The sequence below is a fragment of the Doryrhamphus excisus genome, linkage group LG18, assembly GCF_037039965.1.
Source record: "Doryrhamphus excisus strain RoL-2023G ecotype Guam linkage group LG18, RoL_Dexc_Guam_v1.1, whole genome shotgun sequence".
In the NCBI taxonomy this organism is placed as follows: Eukaryota; Metazoa; Chordata; class Actinopteri; order Syngnathiformes; family Syngnathidae; genus Doryrhamphus; species Doryrhamphus excisus.
In genome coordinates this window covers 7,520,506-7,547,392 of record NC_136374.1, presented here as the reverse complement: position 1 = coordinate 7,547,392, position 26,887 = coordinate 7,520,506, and the positions used below count along the sequence as shown (strand labels likewise).

Genomic DNA, 26,887 nt, shown 5'->3' with positions numbered 1-26,887 from the left:
GTTATATGTAAAAAAAAGTCATACTTGTATTATGAATTGTAACATATTGTAATGTGAATTCGATATAATCGATGGTTTGGTTTGTCTTTGTTTTCGCCTCATTTCCTGTTCATGCTCTTAATTTGGTATTATCATTTCCGGTCTGCCACTGTCGGCGGCTACTTTTGAGTTTTAGTTGTGTACTATTTGCTGAGTCGTATCCACTTGAGCGCGAGGATTCAAGAATCAAGAATTAGGTTGGTTTTAAGTTTAATATTATGGGAATAAAGTTATATCAGGAAAAGAAAATGTACAAAGATTAAGAAGAAATTCTAAACTATTTTGAAAATTTTACAAATAAACAGCAAAAATTGGGAAAAAAGGTCGACGTTAATAATGAATACAAGGAGGCTTTTTCACCAATATCATGAAGCTAAAATGCAGTTTTTTTTCGTATTCAGCCCATAAGAGAGCGCCATATAGTGACATGGTTCAGACTGCGGTTTGTGTTCCGATTCAAGATGGCTGCATAAACAATTATAACCGAGGTTCATAAGTTCACCAAAGAGGCTAGAAGAGGCTGCTCACAGTTTAATTCCAGAAATTCTTTGCAAATTGGGTAAAGTGGATGCTTATCAGCTTAGACAAGAAATCATCAATCCATTCATTTTATCCTCATTAGGGTCACAGGGTTATGTAGGAGCCTATGCCAGCTGACTTTGGGTGAGAGGCGGAGTACACCCTGGACTGGTCACCAGCCAATCACAGGGCACATATAGAAAAACAACCATTCACACTCACATTCATACCTCTGGACAATTTACAGTCACCAATTAACCTAACATGCATGTTTTTGGTATGTCGGAGAAAATTGGAGTTGTCCAAATTGTCCATAGGTATGAATGTGAGTATGAATGGTTGTTTGTCTATATGTGCCCTGTGATTGGCTGGCCACCAGTCCAGGGTGTACCCCACCTCTCGCCCAAAGACAGCTGGGATAGGCTCCAGCACCCCACGCGACCCTCGTGAGGATAAGCGGTAGAAAATGAATGAATGCATTTCCTTCCAGTGTTCTCATATTAAGTGAAAAGACTCCTGCATTAAAGGAAACCACACATGAAGTAGAAGCAAGCGTCATAGGTGTTAGTAATGAAGAACATTCATACTTATCACTGGAAGCATTGTTAGAATTACGCCAATTGGGCACTTATGGTAGTTTTTTTTTCAAAATAGTATTGCAAATCTTGGGTGGTGAAGGTTTTTTAATATAATAATTTGAAATGTTGAATTAAAGGCACATTACAAATCTTAAGTAGGCATGGTTTGCCCATGTCTGGTCTAGACGTGTAGCGAGGTTTCAAAATATCACCAGGCTCTTATCAGGCAGGCCCTTTTTTCCATTCTGGAAGATGATTAATGCATTTATTTATTCACAGTAGCAAAGAATGCATCACAGAGTCCAAATCAATGCAGACTGATTGCTGAGGTCAGACACACAGTAGAGACATCATGATGTCTATCCAGTCCAGCAGTTCCAGAAACAGTACCGTCCAATGGCGGCAGGGGCGATTCAAGTAAAACGTGATTAGCTCAGCAGAATCAGAAGGTTCATGGTAGTGTGCATCTGTTACAGATTTCAAGACACTTGTGACCTAATGTAAGCCATATTTCGATGCAGCACATGTTTTCACTGGTATCCCCTGACTAACGCCATCATCACAGCACATTAGGACAGTCCCATGACAACAAGGCATATGGTATGATTGGCACTACATGTTCTAGGAAAACTGCACTTTTTGTCTACCCATCCTTATGTGAAACATGAACACATATTACTAATGAGAGAAAACGAGTTACAATGAGCTAGCTGACAATGTACATCATTGGGACTTACTTTACTTATTACAAAAAATGGCAACAGTGTTCCATTGCCATAACTGTCCTGTACATTAACCACGCTACAGCGATATTGTTATTATAGCAGGTAACACAAAGTACTACTGCATATTTCTGGCGGACCAACACAACGCTTCACCACTGTGTTGTTAGCTATGAAAAGTTACCGCTAGGTTGTAAATAATGCCTCACAAGTGTATTATTGATGGTTGTGGCAATAACACAAAAGTTACCAAGAAACAAAACAACGGGACAGACTGACGCAGTGGATACCGGCTCTCAACTTACACCCGACAACGTTGCTACAAAGATTTGTTCTGAGCATTTTTTACCTGAACAGGTCTCATGCTGGAAGATACAGCTATTCCGTCAGTTGGCATCATATACAGCAAGATACTGTAAGTATTACATGTTATCATCAATGCATGATCAAACCATAACCGTAATTCAAACCATACAAAGTTGTTAGAGGTTTTTTTACAGGGCTGTATAGATATCATTTTCTCTTATTTGAATGCACAGAAAATGGAAAGAAATGTGTGTTCATGTTTTGGGGGGAATTTCATATAAAAGTATAGTTTTCCTTTAAGAACAAAGCACCAGTCTTGAGGCAGAACAGAATCAGTATTCGATGGTCACAGCCTTGGTCTTCAGGTATTCGTTGAGGGCCTCTTGACCTGGTGGAGTATTAAGTATGTGTTGTATGAAGAACAGTGGCTGATATATGTGGATTTACGTACATACAGGTGGTCCTCGGATTATGAACAAGTTTGGTTCCTAAGAGTGTGGTGTAATTCCAGTTTTAGTGTAAGGGGGAACTTCTACCTACTGGATATGATACCAAAGTTAACTCCGAAGTCACTCACACTGTACACAGAACAGATGAAAGATATAGAAACTACGTAATATTCCTCTGGCTTCACCTTGGCAATTCAACGACTAGATTGCCATATCTTAACAATACTGGTATTTACCTCTTTTTGGTCAGGATTTTTTTCTTTTTCTATTTGGTTGAGTTGTCAACCAACAATGAAAAAATGTTGTCTGTCTGCCATTTGGTTCTCTTTCTGTTGTCTCCATCCATGCTAAACAGACAGCAAATAAGCAGAGAAAGCGGGTTGGGTAATACCAAGTATTCTGCAGGGGACGGGTGGTTTCATTACCAGACGATTAAACATGCTACTGTTTTGCTAGCAAATGATATAAATAAAGAAAAGCAGCAAAATATTAATGCAAGATAATACATATTTTTTATTAAATCGGAGTTATGTGATTATATTCAAGCGGTTACATTGGCTGGATCTGATTATTGCGGGGGTCATGATCCCCCCCATCCCCTGTGCATATTAATGCGCTTGGAATCAAAGGATTAGATTTGAATTGGGTCAAAAGCTACCGAGCTAACAAGAAGCAATATGTAAAGCGAGGAGAATACACATCTGCAAGTTTAAATATTACATAAAGGGTCACCAGGGGTCAGTATTGGGACCAAAACTGTTCAACTTGTATATTAATGACATCTGTAAAACAAAAGACTTAAAGTCAGTACTATTTGCAGATGATACTACTTCTCTACAAGAGAGGAGATATGATCTAAGAGAAAAATTGTACTTAAAAACACTTATATGTATGCGAGAACAATGCTAATAAACCCACAGCATTTCAGTATGTGGAATCAAATTACGGAACAGATGGAGTAAGGAAATCAAACAATACACAAAAATGGGAGAATTCAAGAAACAATACAAGCAGTTGATGTTTGCAAATACAAGGAAGAAGAGTCCTGACCTTGTTCCGTTATGTCTATTTCTCCTTTTTTGTATTGGACTGACTATTATATATATATGCTTATTATTTATTATGATAACAATAGAAATGGGGCGGTCGAGTGGTTAGCGTGCAGACCTCACAGCTAGGAGACCAGGGTTCAATTCCACCCTCGGCCATCTCTGTGTGGAGTTTGCATGTTCTCCCCGTGCATGCGTGGGTTTTCTCCGGGTACTCCGGTTTCCTCCCACATTCCAAAAACATGCTAGGTTAATTGGCCACTCCAAATTGTCCATAGGTATGAATGTGAGTGTGAATGGTTGTTTGTCTATATGTGCCCTGTGATTGGCTGGCCACCAGTCCAGGGTGTACCCCGCCTCTCGCCCGAAGACAGCTGGGATAGGCTCCAGCACCCCCGCGACCCTCATGAGGATAAGCGGTAGAAAATGAATGAATGAATGAACAATAGAAACTGAGTTTCTATTGGGGGGGAGTAAATAAGCTCTGCTTCTTCCTACTCCTTTTGGACATGTGAAAAGGCGAATTGTATTATGTGATGTATTTCTTTCTAATTCATCTGCATGTTAAAATAAAATTAAACTTTTACCATTCTTCAAATATTGTCCCAGACAGGTCTGGACCCCTCTGGAATTAATCAGTGGTGATGGCTTTCCTTTTCTTTGGTGCACTGGTGCTTAAGCGATATAATGAAGCATGAAGCATATTCTTCCACAGGCGTGCTACGACGACTCTGCAGCGAGTCTCGGTTTTTAATTCATGGGAGCACGTTCATAACCATGAAACATCCTAACACGGAACGCTGTCAGCTGAGGACCACCTGTACGATAATGTTGACGTCTCTTAGCTTACCCAGGTCTTTTCCAAAGCCAGACTGTTTGAAGCCTCCAAAGGGTGAAGCCACATCCGTCTTGTTGTAGGTGTTGACAAAGACTGTCCCGGCATTGAGTTTTTCACTGACATACAGCGCTTTGTTGATGTCTCGTGTAAAAACACCTGAAGCGAGGCCATACTCTGTGGCGTTGGCTCTTCGCAGGACATCGTCCACGTCTCTGAACCAGTAAAACAAGGCAGAAAATATGACGACAATGGCAACGATGTCTTGCTGTGAAGTTATCAATGATTTCAGTTTACCCGCTCTTAAACTTGGACAGGATCATAACGGGGCCAAACGACTCCTCTCGTGCGATATACATGTGGTCTTGCACATCCGTGAACACGGTGGGCTCAAAGAAGAACCCTGTCAACAACGACATAGTAAATATCCATTCGCACGACGTGTTCATCTGGAGACAAGCAACGCTAACAAGCAGACGTGGTTCCTTACCTGGTCGCTGTACCTGTTTGCCACCACACACCAGGGTGGCTCCCTCCTTGATACCAGTCTGACAATATTCCACCAGTTTGTCTAAGTGGGCTTTATGGTTCTGAGGGCCGTGATCTGTGGAGCGGTCCAGCGGATCACCAATCTTCATCTTCTTCATTTCTTCAACCTGACAAACAAGCATTGATGCCCTCATACAACAATACAATAAACACAACTGTGATAAAAAATGAGAAGGAAGAAGATGAAATACAGGTTATAAATTAATGTGTATGGCTGGGTTGGTATTTTGGGTTAAAAAAAAAAAACATATCCGTAACTAGAAGTCATGTAAAATCAGAGTGAAAATACCGCAAATCGGTCAAATCGGGATTTGGGAAAAAAGTTATTACTAAGAAAGAAAAAGTTAAAAGTTAAGAAAAAGAATAACCAAAAACTACACAGAAGGTTGGCAGCTGAACCCTTTCTCATGTACACGCTCCAGTGTACACTTTGCAGTGAGCAACAAAAACAAAATGTATACTCAAACCAAAGTTTAAATATGGTTGGAACTCAAAAATACACATGAAAGAATAATAACAATATACGACTATATGCCATACGACATATGGCAAAACTACAGAATATGGATTTCCTCATACTGCTTCATCTAAATGTTCCAACTGTATTAGTGCCCAATAATAATAATAATAATAATAATAATAATAATAATAATAATAATAATAATAATAATAATAATAAATTATTATTATATAATATAACAACAATAATAGTAATAATAATTATTATTATTATTAATAATAATAACAATTTAATTGTAAATTTCATTATCAATTTAATTATTAATTTAATATTTTAATAATAATTAATAATAATAACAATACATTTTACTTTTCTTTTTTTACTTTACTTTATTACTTTTCAGAGTACTCAAAGACGCCTTACAGTAGAGAGAAAAAAATACATAAATAAATAAAAATAGAGTTGAGTAAACGATACATTAAAACATTAAAATATTATATCCCTACATTCATGCGGGGCACAGCAGTCAGGTATAAAACGTTAGTCATTAAAAACGGATTTAAACAGTTGGGTTTTTAGTTGTTTTTTGAAGGTCGGGGCAAGCACGGAGTGAATGGGGCAAAGAGTTCCAAAGGGTGGGGGCAGCGATGGAGAAGGCTCTGTCTCCCCAGGTTCGGAGCTTATCCAATAAACACCATAAATGTACCTCCAAGATTTCTGTTGCAAGAAAACGAAATGGAAATGGATGCCATGTTGCATCCGCCGAGGGCTCCACAACCCTTGGCTTCCTTTCCTGCCGTCACCCCTTCCCTCTCTGACACCTCCATACTTATTATTTACGGTATGTTACATTGTGTTTCCCTGTTGTACTATGAAAATGAATCAAGTGCATATTTTCCCTACTGTACATACATACAAAGTCAGTTACATATTTTGTATTATGCTACAGTAAAATGTGAAATGATTTATTGGGCCAATATAAGACACGTACCACTTTCTTCACAAACTGGTCATGAATGCCGTCTTCCACAAATAGTCTGCCGGCTGCTATGCAGTTCTCTCCCTTGTTGAAGAACACAGAACTCATGCCCTGGAATACACAAAGTACATTGGCTACTTTTACTACTATATCTATGTAAAGGGTGCTAGAAAATGACAAAAATGTGAATGCACGAATGCACGTACCATGCGTACAGCTTTGTCGATGTCACAGTCACTGAAGATGATGAGAGGAGATTTTCCTCCGAGCTCCAGTGACACTTTTTTCACATTACTGACTGCACAGCTTTGAAACGGCAGCAAGATAGCATCAAAAATCCTCTAAATAGTTCAGATCATTTTTGCTAATCTAGCCCGGCATCTCACCTTTTCATGATGTGTTTACCAATTTCAGTGGAACCTGTGAATCCCAGTTTTCGGACGTCGGGATGGTCGGACAAACGCTGACCCACCACGGCACCTACAAAATAATAGGAGTGACTACAGGGGTCTTATTTCATGTCTAGAGGGTTCTAATAATGTTTGGAATGTCATCTATACTCAATGACAATATTCCATGCATGAATTATGAATCCTACTCTGAATCCTACGCTGAAATTCACTTATCACAGTTGGGTCTAGAACCAATTGACCGCGATAAAATGTTGGAGCCTATCCCAGCTGTCCAGGTACACCCTGGACTGGTCGCCAGCCAATCACAGGGCACATATAGACAAACAACCATTCACACTCACATTCATACCTATGGACCATTTTATACAACAAAATGTTCTGACCTGATCCAGGTAGAATATTAATCACGCCTTTAGGTAATCCTGCTTTCGCCGCCAACTCAGCAAATTTCAAAGCTGTAAGTGGAGTCACCTGGAAATGTTATGATTAATTTTAGTATTATTTAGAGACTTTTGCTATGCTATTCTCATCGTATTGAATCGATGGCAAATGGACTATTCAGGTTGTCTTAGAAGACGTTTCACGTCTCATACGAGCAGACTGAATCAGTTCATGCTCAATGACTAGGTAGGACAGCTGAAGTCTGAGGGGATGATGCAGGTGCAAGATCCAAAATATGAATCCTCGAAAGATAACGAGGCACACCCCCAACAGAAATGGTTTTCACATTGTTGTGGTATAAAACGACATTAGCTAATCTACAATGGAGTGAGGACTCTGCTATAGCCAATAGTTGTTTGTGTGGAATCACCTTAGGACTTTGGACTCTATTCAGTTTTGTATGTGGCGTATCTTAACGACAGTCATTTGCTCAATGCTAACAAACAAAAACGACTGTCACTGGCTGGCAGAGGCCCCACTCCATTGGATCTTAACGACTGCCGTGTTGCACCACAAAGACTTGGTTGGGGTGTGGCTCTTGGGTCTTACACCATCCCCTCAGAGTAGGGCTGTCCTATCGAGTCTTTCACCATGGACTGATTAAGCTTGCAAGGTGTAGGTTGAGGTTGAGGTTGAGGTTGAGGGTGAGGGTTAGGGTTAGGGTTAGGGTTAGGGTTAGGGTTAGGGTCAGGATAGGATAAGAGGCCAAATGTCTTACAATCAAAGATAACCTGAACAGTCCATCTGCCATAGATGAGAATATAATGAACTGGATGACTGAGAATATTCACAGGCACGCATCATGCTAGTTTTAAAAGGACAACCTGAGCAGGTTTTAGGACCACTGTGTTCCCTGCGGCCAGGCAGGCTGCAGTCTTCCAGGCCAGCATCATCAAAGGGTAATTCCAAGGAATCACAATGGCACATACCCTAAAGAAACATGCAAATAGCTCAATACATATCAATATACACATGGTCACTAAATTGACCAACAGTGGAAAGTTGGTACATTTTCAAAACTGGTACTTAATTAAGAATGACCAAAGCATCACCAAATAACACCTTAAAAAAAACTTGAGGACTATGAGTCCAAAAACAGCATCCCTACTGTCAAACGTGGAGGTAGAAATTTTCTGCTTTTGGGCGTATTTCTCTCACCACAATCCCTCCTGAGAGGTGTGGAACCGCAGTGACCAACCTGAAGAATCATCTGACCTCTGTGTTTGCCAAAAAGACTTTCTACACCAACTACTAAACCACCTTTTGGATTATTTAAATGCTGATTAAATACTAATTCATGTATAACCTTTAGTTCATGTTCTTTTTCTCTCAATTAAAGCAAAGCTGGTTGGTGATCTTTGTTACAAAGTCTATGTACTGTAAATCCTCACATAGAAGTTCTTACCCGATTGGTTCCTTTTTAGTGAAGGTGAGGTTGCGATTGGGTCTGGCTTGGTTGATGGGGATGGTGCTACCCTGCGACATCAAACATACAGAATTATGTCATAGGTAACGGTCCAAATGTCATGTTTCATATCAGTGGATACATTACTTGGATCTTATCGCACCAGCCGGCAAAGTAGCGGAAGGTCTGGATTGACATGCCCACGTGAGTCTTGAGGGCCAAAGTGTAAACAGCGCCTGAGTCAATGGACTCGATGGTGGCAAGCTCTTCCTGATGCTGCTCCATCAGATCAGCCAGCCTGTGGTACGGGACAGATATGACCTCTATTCGATATTATTTTGTAGGCGTACATATATGGCACATGTCTTGTTAACTCAAGAGCTTTTAAAAATAATAATCTTGAAGCAATGTTCTTATTTTAAAAATATTTACACTTAAAAAGGGAGAATTTCCCAATAAATACTAAAAAGCGCTCTCACTTGTATAGGAGTCTTCCTCTATCCCTTGGGTTCATTTTGCCCCACTCGCCCTCTTCAAACGCTTCCTTAGCAGCAGCCACGGCTTGGTCCACGTCTTTTATTTGAGCCAGTGACACATCACAAATGGCCTGAATGACAGATGAAGAAGTTGTACCCCAAACACACACATGTAGACATGCACGCATCAACTCTCACATAGCTAGCACATTCACCATTTTTGAATTGATTTCCAAACAAAATAAGTGTAAAATTAATTTCTAATGTAGAAATATAATTACATAAAAAATTGCACTGTTTAAGCCACTCCGCATATATAGGCAACATGGACCAAAGTGCAACAACAAAACATAATTATAAGAAACTATGATCTGAAACATTTACGTGTAAGGTACAATAAATAAAAGATACAATAAATTTACATGGTTAAAATGCATGAATATGCTTAAAGCAGTTAAAAGTAGTAATAATTAATGTCTGATATATAAAATTCAGTTGTAAAAACAGACACCCCACTATTTTTAAATATGTTTGCGTCCAAAATATACCAAATCTCCATTGTTGGTGTTTGGGTGTAATACCGCAATGTCCACTAGGGGGTGCTGGCAGCGATGGTGGTATAAAGTAGGTGATAAAGCGACAGAAGAGGAATAAATCCTGATAGTGAATACACATCAAGTCATTGTGGATCGTCTTCCTTATTCTGTACCACAGGTTAGTATAAAGTATAAATAATTTACACAAACGGCTGTAAATAGTGCAGAAAGTTGCTAAAGTAAACAGCTGACTGGAAAGTGGTTTGTTATAAAAATGTTTTGTAGAGCATTTTAGCACATATGAAATGGCTAATGCTAGCAGGCCTTAATGTATGGTCAATAGCATTAAGCAGGCTGATTGAAATATGTGAAATGTGTTACTGATATTATTGTACTCAAGATATGTGAAAAGTATACATTTCTCTGGAAATTGTCATTAGATTGAAATGTGAAGACAATGTTTTAACATCACAAATGCTATTGTATAACTGTTTAATCAGTGCTCAAATGTTTGTTTAACTGATAATGCTGGAAACAAATGGGCAACTGTTGGTGTCGGCATCTTATGAGATCTGAAGTGTTGTTATTGTTCTGAGAGGAAGAATAAATCCTCAATAAATGAATTGAATACATTTAAATTCATACCCCTCTCCAGGCTGGGGAGGGGCAACACAAACTAACACAAACAACATATGTTGCTAAGAACTCGTGTTGACTTACCGTGCCATCACTGGGGTTGATTGTCTTGTACGTTTTTCCCCCTTCTGCGTCTACAAACTCTCCGTTGACAAAAAGCTGATGAGGCATTTTCACAGTCATGTTGTTGATGTTCTTCTCCACCTGATCAAGTGAAACCAAGCTGATTTTGGTTTGTACTGCAACAGATATCAACAATATCCATGAAGACCTACGTAGTCAATAACTAATTGGTCTTCATTGTCCTCCCCTCGTAGCTTCCTCACACACATCTGGATGAACTCCTGGAAGGTGGTGTTCATGTAGATGTCTTCGTTTTGTAATTGGCAGGTATTCACACGCATTTTCACCTCCTCTACAAGCCTGAAGAGAGCAACAGATTAAAACATGTCCAACGAGTTCATCCTGGTGTTAACAGTTAAATATGACGCCATTTGTTTTTTACCTAATTTATGGTCGACTTTTCAACTCTTGGAAGTCGATGAACGCAACGGCGTGTAAAATTCACACTTCAAAATGCATACACAGCTCTAAATGGTGTATGATTCATAAATGAAACATTGATATCGGTCCACATCAACCAGTCAAAGCATGGCAGGGCGAGGGAGAAGGGTAAGTCAATACTGCCACCATGTGACTACAGGTCGGCCAGATTTAGGAACAGCTACTTCCTCCTGGCCATCAGACGACTGAACGCCAAGTAAACATATGCATAAACATAAACATACACAAATGAGTTTTAGCTAGGCATGGATTACAGTAGTCCATGTTAGGGATTATTATTGATATTAGGAGCTCATTCAAACCTGCAAAAAGCTTGTTGTTCCAGTGACATTACTGACACCTAGTGACCAGTGTAAATACTACATGTGTCTTTCAATGCATCTTCTTAATACCTTAAATTTTACCCAATTTAGCCATTTTATGCTTGAAAATGGGGCTGCATGGGGACTGACCGAGTGGTTAGCGCCAGGCCACACAGCTACAAGACCCTAGTTCGATTCCACTTTTGGGCATCGCTGTGTGGAGTTTGCATGTTCTCCCTGTGCAAGCGTGGGTTTTCTCCGGATACTCCAGTTTCCTCCCACATTCTAAAAACATGCTAGGTTACGTAATTGGTGACTCCAAATTGTCCATAGGATGAATGTGAGTGTGAATGGTTGTTTGTATATATGTGCCCTGTGATTGGCTGGCCACCAGTCCAGGGTGTACCCAGCCTCTCGTCGGAAGACAGCTGGGATAGGCTCCAGCACCCCCGCGACCCTCGTGAGGATAAGCGGTAGAAAATGAATGAATGAATGCTTGAAAATACTTCATTATACAAAAATGTGTATAATGTGGTTAAGTATATATTTTTAAATTAACAATAACTTGTATATACCCACAAAACAACATGATTTATCAATATATTTTTGAAAACAAAATATTTCAGTGTAGCTGCAAAATTAAAGTGCCAAGTGGTGAGGGCTTACTTTACCTGACCACATCCATGGAAGCAGCTCCAGACTTGAAAAAATCAGTGGAGTCTTTAATCTGACTGACGTTGGTGAGAATGCTCTGCCACACTGCCTGTGAGCACACAAACCTGCTTTAGTTGAAATCGTGACAGTGCTTTGGTTTAACACGTGTTGAAGAGAAGGCTTACCTTCATCTGCTCAGCAAAGCCTTTCTCCTCCTCAGTCAGCTCCACGGCAGCACTGTTTCCTGAGCAGAAGTACTGCGCGGCAGAGATCATCTTCCCATTCTCAAACTGCAAGTTCTTAACCAGCAGCTACATGTGGAGAGAGTTACCCCCGCCCCAAAATGTGATTTTCTGCAGGAATATTTTATTTCACAATTTTCATTTTTCATTTGAAACCCTCCTTGGGTTTGGTCCTTGACTGACAATTTTCTGACAATTACTTGAGGATTTTTGACATTTGTTGGTGGTTATGTGACTTCAATGGCTCTGATAGTATTCATCTACTTCTGTTTTCCGCCTCTTGTCCCCTTAGTATGAATTGTGCTGCTTTCATTGTTTTAACTGCTATATCTAACTGCTATATTTAACTGCTATTTATCACACCCTATCCCACGTTTGTTCAAAAGGGAGCGATTAGTAATAATTGGCACCAACATCTGAGTAGTTTCTACAAAAGACAGTATGTGTTATACGGTGATATCATGGTACAACTTACTGCCTTGCCGTCATTACCAAACAGTACCAGGCCTCCTTTAGAGACTAAGCCAGGCTGGCTTGCTCCAGGGATCTCCAGGGGCTGTCCATTTGTTGTCGTGCCATTATCCACCAGCGATGAGCCATAGAAAGTCACTCGCTACAAACAAAGTAGACAAACAGTCAGTTTTGTTGAGAACACTGTCAATAATTCATATTCAAAATATGAAATGCTGATGGTCTTGTAGCCCATTCCAGTCTTGTGCCGGTCTAGAGCTGCCAGATAGGAGGCGTAGAGGAAGCAGGAATTGGGGATGAGGATGCTGAGGTTCTAATTGGGAGTGACCATGATAGATAGGATCAGGAAAGAGTACATCACAGGGGCATTGCATGTTAGAGGCCTTGGATAGAAAGTCAGAGAGGCCAGACTGAGATGGTTGGGACATGTCCAGAGGAGAGATAGTGAATATATTAGTAGAAGGATGCTGCCAGGTAGGAGGCGTAGAGGAAGACCAAAGAGGAGGTTTATGGATGTAGTGAAGGAGGACATGAGGGTAGTTGGTGTGAGAGAGACAGATGCAGAAGACAGGGTTGGATGGAGGCGATTGATTTGCTGTGGCGCCCAAAGAGAAAGAAGAAGAGGAGTACCCAGAGAAAACCTGTGTTAGCACAGGGAGAACATGCAAAGTGAGAGATTGGATCGCCTACTACTAGTACTACTACTACTAGTCACCATGCCGCCCAACTTAATACCTTTGTTGGAGTAACGGTTATACAATCAGTATTGAATAGATACCTGTCCGTCAATTTCTGCCCAGGCACCAGGCACTTTGTCATTTCCTCTGATCCAGTTGTGAAGAGCCTCAGCAGACTGGTTCCAGTCAATCTGCAACAGAAATACTTGCTTTTAATACAGAACAAGTCATCACATAGCAACAATGCATTGGACTTTGTCACAGAGCTTCCCCTCGTCCAATGTTTTCCTCCAATGATTTTGTCGCCCATCCCAAGCTTCGTTCAGCTCTGGAAGCAGTCGACCTACTGGTCCACCAAGCCTTCTGGCTCAATGGCATCCCTCTTGATATGACCTCGGACAGGGGTCTACAATTTACAATTTTTGATGCCTCTCCCAGTTTGTCCTCAGGCTGTCATTCCACAGAAAAAACGCCAAACAGAAAGGGGAAACCAGTATGTCAGCATGGAGCCAACTGCATAGCTGCCCCCATGTACTAGACCCAACAGAGGGTGTGGCTTTCATCCTGCAACTTATCTCTTTACCCAATTCCAAGAAGTTTCATTCCACGCCTCCTTAGTCCCCCAGAGGTGCCTGATCCTCCTCCCAGGCTGGTTGACGGCAACCCAGAATTCACAGTTAAGGGGCTGTCTCAAAAACACATCTTAATGCTGTCAAATTGTCCACTTTCACAACAAATGAAATCCTGGAGCCAATAGCCAGACTCTACCACAGGGCTGAAAAGATCCACAATAGACCTCCTGGTTGGACTCATCAGTGTTCTGCTCTTTGACTGCTAATCCTGATCAGTAACACAGCTGCAGCAATTGGTGCCTTGGTAGAAAATCTCACAAGGGCTACCCGTACCACCTGATCGGTAACCAACGGACTGTTGCCATTACCAGGTTTTAAAAACTCACCGATTCCAACTCTGAGATGTTTTTCAAAGTCTGATGCCCACCATCTGATGGATGCTTCAGTAGACTCCTTGTTTGTGGCTTATCTCAATTTCTGTTTGATTCTCTTTTATTCTCATTTTACTGTCCTCCTGCTATCGTAACATATGATCTATTTTCCACAGCACTTACGCAATCCATGGACGACATGTTGTCAAGTCTGTCAATGGCAACAAGTGCGTGAGGAAAAGCTGCAGGAAAGTCAACTGGTGAACCACTATGCTTTGAAATCCCAAATATTTATTTTTATTTCAGACTTAAAAATCCAAAGGGAAGAAAGAGGAATTTGTCAGTGGCTATTGTTTTGTGTTACCTTTGAATTGTCTTTTTTTTGGATGCATTCGTATGTGGCCCCTTCCTCTGGCTGGGTGATCCGTGGAGCCTTCCCCTCTGCAATGAGCTTCACTGCCTCCACCTGGAAGCAGGTTTTTTTACATGCTTGACCTGTATTGTTTTTGTTTTTATCTGCTTTCAAAGACGACACAGGACAGACGTGCAGCAGTTAGGAAGATGCTGTGATAAACAATGGCACACTGCATGCTTTAGGAGAAAGTCAGAGGTAACATCGGACCTCATCTACCAATAAAGTGGAACCTTGGTTAGCATCATGAATCCCTTCCAGAAGGTCTGTCTCTCTGAAATTAACTCACTCAAAAACTCATCATATCCATTTCCCAGATTGTGTCATCACAAAACAGCTTTGTATAGTTCTTACAATTATGGTTTTACGTGCAGAAAACAATTCTAAATCAATTGCCAGGTATATTTGACATCATGCAAGGAATTTGTTGTGGTGGGTTGGTGCAACGCTAAATTTAGAAAGGGGAAAAAAGTAGAATATACAAATATAAATATAAAATAACAAAACAGCAGCATAAGAACAACTGATGGAGGTAAATAAAACCATAGAACTATATGCTTTGTGTTACTATATGCTTTGTTTTGCTGTTCTGTAATTGACAATGCACTCACAGTACTTATCCATACTTACAGTGCCTTTCACTCCCTCTGGAAAGAGAAATCTATTATAGATGGTGTTGACGGTGTCATTAGGGTCAACATCACACTCCTTCTGCAGCAGAATTGGTCCGGTGTCAAGCCCATCATCAGCCCAAAACACAGTGAACCCGCCCTTTTTGTCGCCGTGGATCAAGGTCCTGTGTGGTGGAAAATGACCGGTAAGGATAACGGACAACATGCAGTGGTGGGACAGAATGTGCCCTCTTTCTGATTACTACTTTTACATGCTTGACAAAATTAAATCTTTCAAGTCATGCAACAAATTTGGATTCAGTGACAACACAAATGAACACAAATTACACATTAAATGTTTTTTTTTTATTATTAAGGGAGAAAAGAAAAATCCAGACATACATTTCTTAAACTTTGGGACTCCAGCAAACCACAATGAGAGCTATTATCCACAAATAGCCAAAAAATGGAACAGTGGTGACCTTTCCCAGGTGTTGCCAGCCAACCCAAACTACCACAAGAGCGCAGCAACAACTCATCTAAGAGGTCACAAAAGACCCCACAACAATATCCAAAGAACTGCAGGCCTCGCTTGCCTCAGTTATGAGTTATGACTCCAACATAAGAAAGACACTGGGCGAAAACAGTCTCTGTATGGCAGAGTTCAAAGATAAAAACCACAGCTGAACAAAAATAACATTAACGTTAATCAGAGTTTGCCAGGAAACATCTTAATATTCCTGAGACCTTTGGGAAAATAATTTGTGGTCTGATGAGACAAATGTTTAACTTTTTGGAAGATGTGTGTCTCATTACAACTGGAGTAAAAGTAATGCTGCATTTCAGAAAAAAACCCATCATAACAACAGTAAACTATGGTGGTGGTAGTGTCATGGTCTTAGCTATTTTGCTGCTTTGGGACCGGGAAGACTTGCTGTGATAAATAGCACCATCAATTCTGCCCTCTACCAAAAAATCCTGAAGGAAAATGTCCGGCCATCTGTTTGTCACAATGCAGGACAATGATTCAAAACACACCAGTAAGTCCACCTCTGAATGGCTGAGGAATAAACTAAATGCATTGAGATGCTGTGGCAGGACCTTAAAAAGGTGCTTCATGCTGGAAAAGCCTCCAATGTGGCTGAATGACAACAATTCTACAAAGATGACTGGGGCAAAATTCCTCTAGTTCCTCTAGGCCCAACCAGTTATTAGCTTTAGGGGCAAACACTTTTTCACACAGGGTTTGGATTTTCTTTCTCCCTTAATAATAATAATAAAAAATAATTTAAAAACTGCGTTTTGTTTTCAGTTATGTTGTGTTGCTTTTTCACACAACTGTGCATTGTCATTGTATAATGACAATTTACACTATATGTATTTGAGTGCACTATAAGTAGATGTCATCATAAATTAATAGTTTAGTAGGAGGTGTCTCGTGGTGGAGAAATTATTATTGCATCACATGTGGATTTTGCATTTTTAGGGTACTTTTACTATACAGAGAGAGACAGAATGTTTAAAAAAAATGACATAAAATAATAGTTATAAATGAATACGTATTAAGAGTGAGTGGTTATTCCCTATCAACTAGCAAGCACTGTGACTGCCTTAGAGTGGTTAGGCGTCAATGAAACATACATATGAGTCCTGTCCCTTCAAGAGTACAGTACAGTCGTCCCTCATTACATCATGGTTCACATTTTGCGGTTTGAGTTTGGTGAATCCTGCTGTTATAGATATAAAATAAAATACAGGCATATTGAAGCAATTTTACAGATTTTTTTGCCTAAATGTTTTGTTTTTAGTGTGTTATTTTCTCTTACTATGTCTACTATATCAGGTAATGAGTATAAAGGTGACTATAGGGGTGTTACTTCATGTCTAGAGGGCTCAAATAGTTATTTTTAAAGTAGTAAACATGTTTTCATTCCATTTCTAAATAAGGAACCAAGGACCCACTATGAACGAGGGATTACTGTACTCCCCATCTCAACTCATGATGGATGGATACAAGACTGCGGTGTCACAAACACTTTCTTCCATTCAAACAATTCCTCCACGATGGGCAAGACCAAAGAGCGGGCCTCTGGGACAAGATTGTTGACATGCAACATTCCCCCCTACAATAGTAATGTTGCTCACCAGTTGATGGCGGAAGCTCCTCGATGGCGAGGCAGCAGGGAGGGGTGGTAGATGATGGAGCCGTGTTTGGGATGGTCAATAACCTCCATGGGGATGAACTGGGAGCAGAAGGGCAAGACGTTGAGTTCGGCACCCGTGGCTTTGTACTGGTCCACAACCTCCGCGATGGCCTGGCCCTTCACACGCCAGCGAGGAAACTTGAAGACGGAGACGCCATCCTTTTCTGCCTCTGTAGCTGCGGTTCCAAAATACAACAGTATCAATACCAACGTATCATGGCCTGATGGCACTGCCTGCACAGTAGATGGAAAGATGCAGTCGATACAAGTACTTTACAGTACTGCAGTAACATCTGATTCAAAAACAAGAAAATACTTTCTGAAAGCAAAAGTCCAGTTTTTGTGTGCCGTTCCACGTTTTCCACTTCCTGTTTTATTTTGTAGCTGTTGCCTGCTCCATGTTGTTGTTTCTGTTTCGTTACCATATGTCCTCGTTTTTGGTTGACCGGAGAAGCAAGGAAGAACACAGGAAGTCTATAAGCAGCAGGAAGACGCATAGTCCTTCCATTTTCCAATTTCCACTGATTGAGAAATTAATTGGTGAATCAATATGGTAAATCTAAATGTTAACTCTAACTGTAAAATGTAAATATAAATGATAAATATAAATGTTAAACGTAAATATAACTGGTGAATGTAATAAATTTTAAATATAAATAAAAATGCTGAATATAAATGTTAAACATAAATGTTAAATCTACATATACGTAAATGCTGAATGTAAATGTTAAACATGAATGTTAAATGTAAATATAAATGCTGACTATAGCTTAAATATAAATGTTAAAATGTAAATATAAATGCTAAATATAAATGGTAAACGTAAATGTTTAATCTAAATATAAATGCTGAATATAAATGTTAAATATAAAAGCTGAATATAAATATAAATGTGGAATATAAATGTTAAATAGTTAAATATACATGCTAAATTTAAATGGTAAACCTAAATGTTAAATCTGAATATAAATGCTGACTATAAATGTTAAGTATAAATGCTGAATATAAATGTAAATATGAATATAAATGTTAAATATAAATGCTAAATATAAATGGTAAACATAAATGTTAATTCTGAATATAAATGTTAAATATAAAAGCTGAATATAAATATAAATGTGGAATGTAAATGTTAAAATGTAAATATAAATGCTAAATTTAAATGCTGAATATAAATGTAAATATGAATATAAATGTTAAATATAAATGCTAAATATAAATGGTAAACATAAATGTTAAATCTGAATATAAATGTTAAATATAAAAGCTGAATATAAATATAAATGTGGAATATAAATGTTAAATATAAATGTTAAAATGTAAATATAAATGCTAAATTTAAATGGTAAACATAAATGTTAAATCTGAATATAAATGTTAAATATAAAAGCTGAATATAAATGTGGAATATAAATGTTAAATATAAATGTTAAAATGTAAATATAATGCTAAATTTAAATGGTAAACATAAATGTTAAATCTGACTATAAATGCTGACTATAAATGTAAATATGAATATAAATGCGGAATATAAATGTTAAAGGCACGAGGCCAAAGCGTCACAATGTGCCTGTCACCTCTTTCATCTCCATCAAGACCAAGCTCCACCCACATCCTGCATACTCTTATTTATAGTCGTCCATCTACACACTCTCAACACCGTTATTTATATCCGTCTATCGACCATCTCAAATGTCAGATGTGACTCTCGAGCTGGGATTAAAAGCACTAGCATGGCATGAATTACTACTTGCTTACTTGCAGTCTTGTATGAAGTATCCAACAGCCATACTTCAGTAAAAGTACCACGTAAGTAACCTCCCAGGAAAGTAAATGAGATATAAACGATAATAACAATATGATGAAATAGGCGACACTTTTCTGTGTTGATAGAGACGATTTGCTGCTGTGTCAGCTAAATTGGGTTTGTAGATACAAGCTTATATTGCTAATGCTAGTTAGCTCATAGTTAGCCAGGCTACATCCACTTCTCAGTTACACCAGCTCACACTGAATGGGAACAAGACGTTGACTCCGGTAGACGGAAACCCACAGCTTGACCAGAGAGTGCTACAGCCTGAAAAAAAAAGTTAGATGCCAAATGGATTCTTTCCGGCCAGAGCTGACATTGCACCGCATGGCGCTAGTGTGAGCCTACAACAGGGATTTCAATCTTGCCGAATGCTTCCAGTGGCCCCAACGTAGTCGTGACGGATTCAGTGTGGTCATAATTGGCCATTGATATATTGCATCTGGGCTGCACGGTAGTCGAGTGGTTAGCGCGCAGACCTCACAGTTGGGAGACCAGGGTTCAATTCCACCCTTGGAATGTGTGGGTTTTCTCCGGGTACTCCCGTTTCCTCCCACATTCCAAAAACATGCTAGGTTAATTGGCGACTCCAAATTGTCCATAGGTATGAATGGTTGTTTGTCTATATGTGCCCTGTGATTGGCTGGCCCCGCGACCCTTAAAATGAATGAATTATTGCATCAATAAATGTAAGGATTTTTGCGTTTAATTAACAAACATTTTATTCATTAGCCCATGAAGCATACACACTATGCTGGTAAAAATACGTATAAAAGACCATAATATGTGGAGTTTGCAAAGAAACAGTGATGGCAGACGTGGGCACATAGCAGACAAACATAAGAGTTGAGAATGAAGACTGTGTCATGAAACGTAAGTCAGAGTCACGTCTACACTAATAATAACAATATAATAATAAACCAGTCAAAATCACAAAACGCTAAGATTGGTAGACAATAAATGCACTTGGTGTAATGCCCAGTTTGTTACCAATAAATCAATAAATATGCTTTACAAGTATATTTATTTGCTTGTTTATATTATTTATAAAATATGCAATTTATATTAAATATGCTTTACAAGTATATTTATTTACTTATATGGGTTAAAGTTTGACGCTTTTTAAACAATACCCTGCTGAATGTAATTATGAATGTAATTATGTCGTCAAATCACGACACAACCAAAAATATTGTGATACATGCTAAGGTCTCTGCCACCAATCCTAATAAAACACAGATGCAGCTCATGGTAATACCCTTGAAAATTAGTACTTACATAATACTGTACTACATATAGTACTTACCCAGTGGGTCAGCCTTGCCGTCCTTGTCAGGGATGGTGAATACGCCAACAATGGTGTGGCCATCTTTTCTCAACTCCTTATAAACCTCTTGGCCGAACAGACTCTGACCAATCACAGCAATCTTCATCCTCACGCCTCACAGCGGTCTGGGGGGGTTAGGAGAAATACTGTCATTTTGTATGTGCTACATGAAATCAGCGTACTGGCACCACGGTTCTACACCCGTTGCCAGGGGTGTGGACTCAAGGCACATTTTTGATGACTTCAGACTCGACTTGACAATATCTGGGACCTGTCTCAGACTTTTGGCCTTGAAATATTTCTCAGTGTGTATTAAGTACAATGTGTCCCCATTCAAAGTATTCAACCAACATGACTATTATGCCATTTCTAGCAAAACAACACATTTTCCCACAGAATCTGCCTCATCGAATGCATCACATTCAATCTGGTTTAACAAACAACAATGTTGTAGATTACATTTCTATCACACTAGCCAGACTTCTGCAGAGTGTCATTTCTAAACACCAGGGTGGGTCAACATGTTATACCGAGAATCATTCATTCATTCATTCATTCATTTTCTACCGCTTATCCTCACGAGGGTCGCAAGGGGTGCTGGAGCCTATCCCAGCTGCCTTCAGGCAAGAGGCGGGGTACACCCTGGACTGGTGGCCAGCCAATCACAGGGCACATATAGACAAACAACCATTCACACTCACATTCATACCTATGGACAATTTGGAGTTGCCAATTAACCTAGCATGTTTTCATGTGGGAGGAAACCGGAGTACCGGAGAACATGCAAACTCCACACAGAGATGGCTGAGGGTGGAATTGAACTCAGGTCTCCGAGCTGTGAGGCCTGCATGCTAACCACTCGTACACCATGCAGCCCGCTATACAGAGACTCATAAACAAAAGCAAATTGCTGTGTGCCGAACCTGCAGTACGACAATGACAGATCTTTATGTGCCTCAGATTTGTATTTTACTTAATTTAGACAAAAAATATAACATTTGCTTAAATATGCATATGTTTTGGACTAATAATAATAGGCCGTGTTCAATCACAAAAGAGCATTGTTTATTAATTAATATATTTTTGAAAAACCATGAGAGTGAAACTGCAACATTCAAAATGACATTTTATTTGGCAAACACTGCTTATAACTTGAAAGGACTTCAACATTTCAAGCCTATGACTTTGAACATGGCTTCAACTGTCTTTGTGTTGACTTGACGCCTTTACTTAATACCTGACTAGCGACTTGGAATTAAAGACTTGAGACTTGCAAAACACTGACTTTCCCCCACCACTGCCAAATACTAAAGCACCGTTTAGGTTGCTATTGGATACTTATAGGTTATCACATGGTTTGTCTGGTATCATGCCAGGTATCATGCCCCCAAGTGTCAGTACCTTCGGTCTCGGGCTGATACTGGCATGCGGGGGCATGATACCGGGCCTGATAGCAGACAAACCATGTGATGATCTTATTATCACATACTATTTAATCATGAGCTTATTATCACGTACTATTTAATCAAAAGACCATTTTGACCACAAAATTTTCAGTTTATTGATTGGTTGTTTCACGGGCACGATACCAGAGCAGCACGCTCTGAGTGGACAGCTACAGTGGCTAATACTGGACATGGTTAAACTCTATATTTTATCAGTATCACTGGCTTGGGCTTTGACACAGTATCATTTCGGCCTTTTCCCGTATCATTCATGGGCGGTTTCTAGGGTACAGAGCCAATTAATACTGTAGCATGTGATTAGTATTCATATAGCAAGTGTGTCTGCCTTTATCTGTGCTCCACGACTGTCCCTGGTGTATCCAGCCTACCAAAGATTACTGGGATAGACCCCAGCTCCCTGCAACATTGACCAGTATGGAAAGCTAATGAATGGTGAACTAAAAACATGTAGACATTGATTCTTTTGCGTAAACATGCTAAGTCACTGTTGTGTAACTGGGTGCAAAGAACACACTGAGTAAACTGTGACCATATAGAACATGGTCTGAACATGTGCATGCTAACACCTTCCAGAATGAGAATTACAGGATCTTTCCAGGAATATTGCACAAGTGCATTTAGAATAATCTGCATCCAAAGCCCCCCAAATGGAGTTTTAAAAGTCCCAGTGTTATGTCATTTGGATTTTAAAGTCTACTAAGAGTGGTGATAAGGGATTGTTGACAGCGGTTCTGTTGTTGGGCCATTCTGCTCTAACCAATTACTCGTCTCGGCTCAGTCATTAACAGCTGCAGAGAACAAGGTTCACATTCAAAATCCATTTATCACAGACTAAGGTCATGTCCACACAAACGCGCATATTTTCAAAAAACACACGTCTCCCAACTCCGGTGGGTGTCCACAAAGAGATCTTGTCTGTCCGTATAAAAGCACATTACCCGGTTGTCATGTTCATTTTGTCCAATCAGAAGTCTGAAAAGCGGCCGCAGCTGATAATACGTATATTGATTGATATGTATCACATGTACTTTTGTACTCTTTCACATCAGCTCTTTACATTTTTGAATCAACTGTGCATGGAGTGAAATTTGTCAGGTAATAACTTCCATACTTGTGTTCTGTTGTGAAATAAGATTTAAATATGTCCCATATCAAGCTGCTTTACCAGTCCATACACAAATACTGATTCAGCAATTTTTAAAATAAGACAAACTAGTTTGCGGGTGCACAAAAGGCCAAAACATGTATTTTTTGTATATATATACATATATATATGCATAGTTAAATTCAGTGTAAGTGTCATGTTTGTGTGATGTATAAAAAATGTAACATAAATGCAATATTTCTTAAACACATGCTTACCCCTGCTTGCAGCGCTGGGTTGTCTTTAAAAAAAAAGAGAGTGATTAGTTGGACACAGTAGCTTTATTTTCCTCCACCCAAGCACACATGCAGGCAGCCTGTTGCATAACACGGCAGTGCAGCATCTTGATTGGTCGAGTCAGGAATGAGGCAGCCAGGGGGCCGCCTATCAGCTGTTGATGTCTCGGAATCAACCCAATCACACCAAAAGGACTGTCAAGCATGAATCAGTCATCTTTAAAAACTGTTGTGTATGTTCCGCCTTGTATAAAGTACTTTAAAGCCAAACAAGGAAAGATACCTTCCAGGAAACTTTAATAACTTTAATATCATAGTGATGGATCATTTACATACAACCCGATTCTTTGAAGTGAACACCCTTTTGTTTCCTGTCTGTTATTCTGTTAAAACTGCATGTCATTGGTGTGTGGTGTCATATGTGTGAACACTGACCAGAAGTGGGAGGTGGGGTGAGCACAGGAAAGCCTTTGGCACCTGGCACCTGTGTGTCTCCCCTGGGGGTGGTTCCCTCCCTCCCCTTTGATGATGATGAGATAATGAGATGGCCCCTTTATTGATCTTGTCACTTATACAGAAGTACAAGCCAAATCATGCAATCATGCGTCCATACATATACACCATACTACACAGTGAGACAAGGGGTGCACAAGACAGGAAGACTGGGCGTTCATAGAGGGGGATGAAGGGGAATCCAAACTAACCTCCTAATGAAGGAACAGTGTGGGATTGTTAAAAACCTCAGCATATGTTTGTACGAGTAAACACATTTTACACAACATGAACACAAGACCGGGCTGCCGAGTGGTTAGCGCGCAGGACTCACAGCTAGGAGACCCGAGTTCAATTCCACCCACGCCCTCTCTGTGTGGAGTTTGCATGTTCTCCCCGTGCATGCGTGGGTTTTCTCCGGGTACTCCGGTTTCCTCCCACATTCCAAAAACATGCTAGGTTAATTGGCCGCTCCAAATTGTCCATAGGTATGAATGTGAGTGTGAATGGTTGTTTGTCTATATGTGCCCTGTGATTGGCTGGCGACCAGTCCAGGGTGTACCCCGCCTCTTGCCTGAAGACAACTGGGATAGGGTTAGGATAAGCGGTTGTAAATGAATGAATGAATGAATGCTTTTGAATGACATTTTCCCCCAAATTGCAATTAATTATGAGTTAACTCCAGACAAAATGTGATTAATCGTGATTAAATATTTTAATCGACAAACCCACGCAAATGTTTAACACAAATTAAAGTAACATTGATTGAATATCGGGCGGCACGGCGGTCTAGTGGTTAGCGCGTAGACCTCACAGCTAGGAGACTGGGGTTCGGTTCCCGCCCTCTGTGTGGAGTTTGCATGATCTCCCCGTGCATGCGTGGGTTTTCTCCGGGTACTCCGGTTTCCTCCCACATTCCAAAAACATGCTAGGTTAATTGGCCACTCCAAATTGTCCATAGGTATGAATGTGAGTGTGAATGGTTGTTTGTCTATATGTGCCCTGTGATTGGCTGGCGACCAGTCCAGGGTGTACCCTGCCTCTCGCCCGAAGACAGCTGGGATAGGCTCCAGCACCCTCCGCGAACCTCGTGAGGAAAAAGCGGTAGAAATGAATGAATGATTGAATATCACTGAAAGAGCGACATTTATTGAGTGTCTTATTAGCATTTTTGCTATTGGCTGGCGACCAGTCCAGGGTGTACCCCGCCTCTCGCCTGAAGACAGCTGGGAGAGGCTCCAGCACCCCCCATGACCCTCGTGGATAAGCGGTAGAACATGAATGAATGAATGAATGAATGAATGTGCACTTGGAGGGAGGGGGGACAAAACAGGAATATTCTATTTCAACATTTTCTATACAAAGTACAACAATGAGTCTCGCACACAATAAAACTAAAATAAAGTAAAATTATTCAAACAACATGCATGCTAGGTTAATTAGCGACTCCAAATTGTCCATTGGTATGAATGTGAGTGTGAATGGTTGTTTGTCTATATGTGCCCTGTGATTGGCTGGCAACCAGTCCAGGGTGTACCCCGCCTGTCGCCCGAAGACAGCTGAGATAGGCTCCAGCACCCCCCATGACCCTTGTGAGGAAAAGCGGTAGAAAATGAATGAATGAATAAATGAACACAAGACTGGCTTGTGGGTTCCCATCACGGCCAGCAGCCAGCCAGGCAGGCGGAGGGTCTCAGACATTGACCATGGAGCAGATGCATTGCATAGGCAGAAAGGAAGCATCTTAAACTAAAGGCCTCATCAATACGAGTAAGCGGGTAGGGGTCTATTTTCATTGCCATGTTCAGTGACCTGAAGTGGACACAAAACCGTCAATTATCTTTGACCTACTTCTGGACCACAACAACAGGAGGTACCCAGAAACTTGCGGAGGAAGTCCAGCACGTGGCAAGTCCTGCAGGGCCTCGTAAGTTGCAGCCTGCCGAGCAAGGGGTCTCATCCTGATTGGTTGAGCATCCCCAGTGTCAATATCATGATGGATGAAGTCCGTCTGGCCCACATCATTCTCAGACAGAAAAAAACAGGGCTTGGAATCTAGCACACGGCCACAGCTGGTCATGCTTGCAGAACCTCCTTCACAGACACAACAATGGCGGCTAACAATGTAGCCCCAGGTTGGGGAGATGTGAGTGTTGCGACTCCCCTAATGTGACACCATGGCTGACAACATGAGAACAACATGCCCACCTGGGAAGGTGAGGCTAACTGTAATAAGGTTAGTGTACAAAATGGCGCACTTCTTGTCTTGTTGTGTGATTAATACACTGTGTGAGTCCAACTGTCTTCTTCATGTATTTTATCACAAAACCTCCATTTTTATAGCCTATTCGCCTACTTATACATAGAAAATATAAGTGGTTCAGTGGTGGAGTAAAGCAAACAATAATTACTGCTGTAAAAAATACAGTACAGCAACAACAAAGTTAAAGTGACAGCAGTGCAATCAATGTTTGCTCATATGTAAAACATACTGCTAATATGGATGGGCTAGCAGCTAGGCTAATACAGTAGTGGGGAGCAGAAAGACTAAAACTTATACCCTTTTAAAATTGTTTCACAGTTAAGAAAGAAGCCAACTGCTGTGCTGTTCTAATGTCACCTGCTGTGTTGGACATTCGTTCTGGAGGGTGGGGGGGGGCACTTGTTGCAGGGAAGGACAAATAGCTCCTGGACATTTTGGAAAGCAGTGGAAGATCCACTTGTTCTGACCTGATCTGCTTGGTTTTCCCCCGGTGTCCGACGAGGAACTAGACGGGGAGGCGGCGGTAGACTTGTCCGTGTTGTGGTGTCCCCTTTTTTAGGGGGGGGTCTACATGTTTGCAGTGCTGCCGTTGTACGGCTTCTTAACGCGGCATTCTTTACAAATGACGGACGTTTCGTCGAGCTTTCCGCCTTTCTTTGAGAATCCGTAGTGTTTCC

The 26,887-nt window shown here is 40.4% G+C and overlaps 1 protein-coding gene across 2 annotated transcripts; it reads right to left on the bottom strand.

Annotated features, from left to right (window-relative positions):
• Positions 1-1,370: 1,370 nt before the first annotated feature.
• aldh1l1 (aldehyde dehydrogenase 1 family, member L1) lies at positions 1,371-26,700 on the bottom strand. Of its 2 annotated transcripts, none has more exons than XM_058054641.2 (23): positions 26,678-26,700; positions 20,589-20,734; positions 17,414-17,648; positions 15,288-15,453; positions 14,610-14,711; positions 13,404-13,493; positions 12,630-12,767; positions 12,098-12,223; positions 11,930-12,021; positions 10,668-10,815; positions 10,477-10,596; positions 9,224-9,351; positions 8,892-9,042; positions 8,745-8,815; positions 8,164-8,269; positions 7,282-7,369; positions 6,872-6,965; positions 6,692-6,791; positions 6,498-6,596; positions 4,988-5,153; positions 4,795-4,900; positions 4,513-4,712; positions 1,371-2,552 (listed from the first exon to the last, which is right to left on the bottom strand). In XM_058054641.2, the coding sequence occupies exons 2-23, from the start codon at positions 20,713-20,715 to the stop codon at positions 2,497-2,499; spliced, it is 2,709 nt and encodes a 902-aa protein (XP_057910624.2). In that variant the 5' UTR covers positions 20,716-20,734; positions 26,678-26,700; the 3' UTR covers positions 1,371-2,496. The 2 variants fall into 2 exon arrangements, with proteins under 2 accessions (XP_057910624.2, XP_057910623.2); XM_058054640.2 differs by lacking the exon at positions 26,678-26,700 and adding an exon at positions 23,438-23,460.
• Positions 26,701-26,887: the final 187 nt, after the last annotated feature.